The sequence below is a fragment of the Otolemur garnettii genome, unplaced genomic scaffold, assembly GCF_000181295.1.
Source record: "Otolemur garnettii isolate 467f Iridium unplaced genomic scaffold, OtoGar3 scaffold00127, whole genome shotgun sequence".
Taxonomy (NCBI): Eukaryota; Metazoa; Chordata; class Mammalia; order Primates; family Galagidae; genus Otolemur; species Otolemur garnettii.
This window is the reverse complement of record NW_003852522.1, coordinates 1,733,808-1,739,415: the sequence shown is the minus strand read 5'-3', so window position 1 is coordinate 1,739,415 and position 5,608 is coordinate 1,733,808. Positions and strand designations below refer to the sequence as shown.

At 48.0% G+C, this 5,608-nt stretch overlaps 1 protein-coding gene and 1 pseudogene across 1 annotated transcript in view; both read left to right on the top strand.

Annotated features, from left to right (window-relative positions):
• MAST1 (microtubule associated serine/threonine kinase 1) overlaps positions 1-5,608 on the top strand; it is a 36,529-nt gene that overhangs the window by 13,160 nt on the left and 17,761 nt on the right. The window contains exons 8-10 of the mRNA XM_012810148.2: positions 2,303-2,404; positions 2,490-2,622; positions 2,703-2,770. Coding sequence (XP_012665602.1) covers positions 2,303-2,404; positions 2,490-2,622; positions 2,703-2,770 — 303 coding nt within the window. The remainder of the gene's footprint in view (positions 1-2,302; positions 2,405-2,489; positions 2,623-2,702; positions 2,771-5,608) is intronic.
• LOC105887819 lies at positions 494-1,285 on the top strand (annotated as a pseudogene).

Genomic DNA, 5,608 nt, shown 5'->3' with positions numbered 1-5,608 from the left:
AGCTGTCATTGTTGCTTGGCGGGCCCGGGCTGGGGATTCGAACCCGCCACCTTAGGTGTACGTGGCTGGCGCCTTAGCCAGTTGAGCTACAGGCGCCGAGCCGCGAGCTTTGATTTTGATAACCACTTAATTCTTTGAGCTGTAGTAAACTTTCTAATAGGGTAGTGACTTTAGTTACATTTTGGTTGGTGTTCTTTCCGCCGTCATTGAACATTCTTTGTTTTCCATTAAAGAGGGTTCAGGGGTTTTGACAGAAGCAAGGAAAGTCAGATGGTCAATGAGTCATTAAAGGCTGTCACCCGAGAGGAGCTGGGGAGATCAGTGTCCAGCAAGGCTCATCATAGACAATGTGGAGGCAGTGTCCTGGGCCTTGGCCTCCCTCTGGTTCCCTGGAAGCATGTCTCTCTATGTCTCTCTCCTCACCTACAGCCTGAGCCAGGGGAAGTCAGGTGGCCCAAGTGGCTGGAGGGGGGTCTGCTGCCCAAATGTGGGGATTCTCTTCACCAGGATATACAGACTCTTTGATCACCAGGAACACAAAGTTATTGTTGGGCTGGATAATGCAGGGAAACTGCTATACTCCACCAAGCTTTGATGGATGAGGTTGTGCATACATCCCCTACAACTGGAAGTAATGCAGAAGAGATAGTTATTAATAACACACATTCCCGAATGTGCGATACTGGTGGCCAAGAATCTCTTTATTCTTCCTGGAGCACTTACTGTATTGACCTGGAGTTGTGTAGTTCTTGTGGATGATACAGACAGGGAGAGGATCTCTGTAACCAGAGAAGAACTCTACAAAATGTTAGTAAATGAGGATGTCAGGAAAGCTGGATTGCTGATGTTTGCTCATAAACAACAGATTAAAGAACACTTGACTGTAGCAGAAATCTCCCAGGTTCTAAAGCTGACTTTTTCTTTTTGTTGTAGCAACAGTCTCACTTTATCGCCCTTGGTAGAGTGCGGTGGCATCACACAGTTCACAGCAACCTCCAACTCCTGGGCTTAGGCAATTCTCTTGCCTCAGCCTCCCGAGTAGCTGGGACTATAGGTACCCACCACAATGCCTGGCTATTTTTTGTTGCAGTTTGGCTGGGGCTGGGTTTGAACCCGCCACTCTCGGTATATGGGGCTGGCACCCTACCCACTGAGCTACAGGCGCCACCCTGAAGCTAACTTTTATCAAAGATCACCAGCAGCATATCCAGTCCTGCTGAGCTCTTACTGGGAGGGACTGTGACAAGGATTTGAATGGGCAATGTCATGATTCAAGATTAGATGATCTCTACTAACCTCTTCTCATAGACTTTGTGTAAATGAAAACTGTACTGGACTTTACCTGAAAGCTTCCAATTTACTTTTTTATTCATCTCTTTCAAAAGTAAGTTATTAAAGCTGTGATAGATGTTTTTCTCATAATGAATGAATCCTCTCAGGACACTGTGTAGCTAGCATTCCCATCTACTAAACTGCTCCAGGTCTGAGCAGACAGCAGAAGTAACATCCTGAGAAAGGATCTGGTGACTGTTCACACTTCCTGGGGCTCCCTCACCTCAAAACCCAGTGCCCTGGCGGCACCTCTGGCTCAAGTGGCTAAGGCACCAGCCATGTACACCCAAGGTGGCAGGTTTGAATCCAGCCCGGGCCCACCAAACAACAATGACGGCTGCAACCAAAAAATAGCCGGGCGTTGTGGCGGGCGCCTGTGGTCCCAGCTACTTGGGAGGCGGAGGCAGGAGACTCGCTTGAGCCCAGGAGTTGGAGGTTGCTGTGAGCCGAGATGCCACAGCACTCTACCCAGGGGGACAGCTTGAGGCTCCTGTCTAAAAAAAAAAAAAAAAAAAAACCCAGTGCCCTGCTATGCACTGGGTTTGGGTGTAGGCTCAATTGCAACTCCCTTCCCTCTCCCCTTCCCTCTGCTCACAGCCCAGGGCCTAGTGGGGAGTCTGTTGCCCCAGGATAGAGTGCGGTGACATCCTTATAGCTCACAGTAAACCTCAGTCTCTTGAGCTCAAGAGATCCTTCTGCCTCAGCCTCTCAAGTAGCTGAGACTGTCTCAAAGAAAAAAAAAAGATGAATCAAATGAGTGGAGGTTTTAGGACTCTGCTATAATGATTATAATTTGTCATTATTATTATTTTTATCATCATTATTGTTACTGTACATCCTGGTTATCAGTTTTCTGACCTGTAAAATGGGACAACTGCAGCAGTGCCTACCCTGTATGGCTGGGAGAGAGGTCTGGCTGAGTCCGGGTACCTGGAGCTCCACACTCTTATGCTCTCCACCCTCCTCCCAGGCCTATGAACGCTCAGAGAGCTTGGAGGTGGCCTTTGTCACTCAGCTGGTGAAGAAGTTGCTTATTATCATCTCACGCCCAGCAAGGCTGCTGGAGTGCCTGGTGAGGGGGCTGGTGTGGCTGGGGGGCTAGTGTTGGGTGGGATTTCCTTAGGCCTTTCAGTGAGCCCATTCTTGTCCTGCCTCAGGAATTCAACCCAGAAGAGTTTTACCACCTGCTGGAGGCAGCTGAGGGACATGCCAAGGAGGGCCACCTTGTCAAGACGGACATCCCACGCTACATCATCCGCCAGCTTGGCCTCACTCGTGACCCCTTTCCAGGTGCCAGCTCGTGGGCCCAGGGGGACCAAGTGTGAGGAGACCTGGACCCCAGCCCAGACTCAGTCTCAATTCCTCCCTAGATGTGGTACACAAGGAGGAACAAGATAGCGGTGGCTCCAACACCCCTGAGCAGGACGACCTCTCAGAGGTAAGGCCATGTGGCCCAGAAGTCAGCTCTCTAGTTCATGGGTGGGCAGTCCAGGGCTTACTTCTTGCCTCTTTCCCCTTAGGCTATGTGGTTCCACCCTTTGAGCCTCAGTTTCCCCATCTGTAAAATGGGATTAATAATAATTCTTGTTCCATGGCCTTTTTCCTTTATGTGGTAAAATATATATAATGTAAAATTTAATTTACCATTTTAACTATTTAAAAATAAATAATTTGGTGGCAGTGCATTTGCAATATTGTATAGCCATTGCATCTGTTTAGTTCTAAGACTTTTTTTTTTTTTTTTTTTTGAGACAGAGCCTCAAGCTGTCCCCCTGGGTAGAGTGCTGTGGCATTACAGCTCACAGCAACCTCCAACTCCTGGGCTCAAGTTATTCTCTTGCCTTCGCCTCCCAAGTAGCTGGGACCACAGGCGCCCGCCACAACGCCCGGCTATTTTTTGGTTGCAGCCGTCATTGTTGTTTGGCGGGTCCGGGCTGGGGATTCGAACCCGCCACCTTAGGTGTACGTGGCTGGCGCCTTAGCCGGTTGAGCCATAGGCGCCGAGCCAGTTCTAAGACTTTTAAAAATCACCCCAAAAGGGCTTGGTGCCCGTAGCTCAATGAGTAGGGCACCAGCCACATACACTGAGGCTGGCAGGTTCAAGCCCCAGGCTAACTAAACAACAATGACAACTGTAATCAAAAAATAGCTGGGTGTTGTGGCGGGCACCTGTAGTCCCAACTATTCGGGAGGCAGAGACAAGAGAATTGCTTAAGCCCATGAGTTTGAGGTTGCTGTGAGCTGTGACACCATGCCACTCTACCGAGGGTGACATAGTGAGACTCTGTCTCAAAAAAAAAAAAATCACCCCAAAAGGAAACCTCATACTCATTAAGCAGCTACTCCCCATTCCTCCCTCTTCTTAGCCCCTGGCAACCACTGATATACTTTTTCTCTATATAGATTTTCCTATTCTGGAAAATTACTCCAGTAAGTGATAGGTAGTTCTCAACCTTCCTAATGCCGTGATCCTTTTATACATTCCTCGTGTTGTGGTGACCCCCAACCATAAAATTATTTTTGTTGCTACTTCATAACTGTCATTTTGCTGCTGTTATGAATCATAATGTAAATATCTGATATGCAGGATGTATTTAGGCGACCCTGTAAAAGGGTCGTTCGATCCCCAACAGAGTCGTGACCCACAGGTTGAGAACCACTGATTTACTCTGTGGATTTCTGTGTTTAGTTTATTTCACTCAGCATAATGTTTTTTGAGATTCACACACATTGTAGCATGGACTAGAGCTAAATTCCTTTTTATTCCATTGTATGGATGGGCCACATTTTGTTTATCTGTTCATCCACTGGCTTGCCTATCTTTTATCTATTGTGAATAGTTCTACTATGAGCTTTTGTGTACAAGTATTTTTTTTTGAGACAAAGTCTCAAGCTGTCACCCTGGGTAGAGTGCTGTGGCATCACAGCTCGCAGCAACCTCAAACTTTTAGGCTTAAGCGATCCTCTTGCTTCGGCCTCCCAGGTAGCTAGGACTACAGGTGCCTGCCAGAACGCCCAGCTGTTTTTTGGTTATAGTTGTCATTGTGGTCTGTCAGGCCCAGGTAGGATTCGAACCCACCAGCTCCCATGTATGTTGCTAGCACCCTAGCCGCTTGAGCTACAGGCGCTGAGCCTGTGTACAAGTATTTATTTAAACATATTTACAAGTAAGCTTTCAGTTATTTGTTTGTTTGTTTGTTTTTTGAGAAGTCTCAGTCTGTTGCCTGTGCTAGAGTGCCTTGGTGCCAACCTAACTCACACCAACCTCAAAATCCTGGGTCTTCCTACTTCAGCCTCCCAAGTAGCTGGGACTATAGGTGCCCACCACCAGGCCCAGCTAATTTTTTCTATTTTTAGTAGAAACATGGTCTCACTCTTGCTCAAGCTAGTCTTGACTCCTGAGCTCAAGCAATCCTCCCGCCCAGCCTCACAGAGTGCTAGGACTACAGGTGCGAGCCACCAAGCCCAGCCTTTCAATTCTTTTTTTTTTTTTTTTAGAGACAGAGTTTCACTTTGTCACCCTCAGTAAACTACTATGGCATCACAGCTCACAGCAACCTCCAACTCCTGGGCTTAGGCGATTCTCTTGTCTCAGCCTCCTGAGCAGCTGGGACCACAGGCACTGGCCACATGCCCAGCCATTTTTTGTTGCAATTTGGCCAGGGGCCGGGCTTGAACCCACCACACTCAGTACATGGGGCCAGTGCCCTACTCACTGAGCCACAGGCGCTGCCCCCTCAATTCTTTTTGGTATGCACCCAGGAGTAGAATTGTTGGGTCATATGATAGTTGGGTGTGTAACTTATTGAAGAACACTGCATAGGCTTTTGAGAGAATAGACTGGCTTCAGTGGTGGCTCAGCACAGGGAAAATTGCTCTAACCCTACCCCCAGGGCAATCACACTGTGCTGCTCATCCAGATGTCTTGTGGAGACTGCCTCCCCTCATGGCCACACATCCATTTTCTCTGAAATGCCTAGTGTTTTTCAAAATTTATGAGCAAAATATAAAAATCATAAGCTTTTTGGAAAATCTGGGTTTGGAACCTCCCTCAAAAAATCCGAAGTTACGATAACACTGTAGTGGCTCCAGCTGGCACTAAGTGGAAGCTGCTCTGTTGTATCAAACACCTGCTCCCCCAGCTTAGCACCTGTGGCTCAAGTGGCTAAGGCGCCAGCCGCATACACCTAAGGTGGCAGGTTCAAATCCAGCCTGAGCTCGCCAAACAACAATGATGGCTGCAACCAGAAAAAAAATAGCCAGGCGTTGTGGCGGG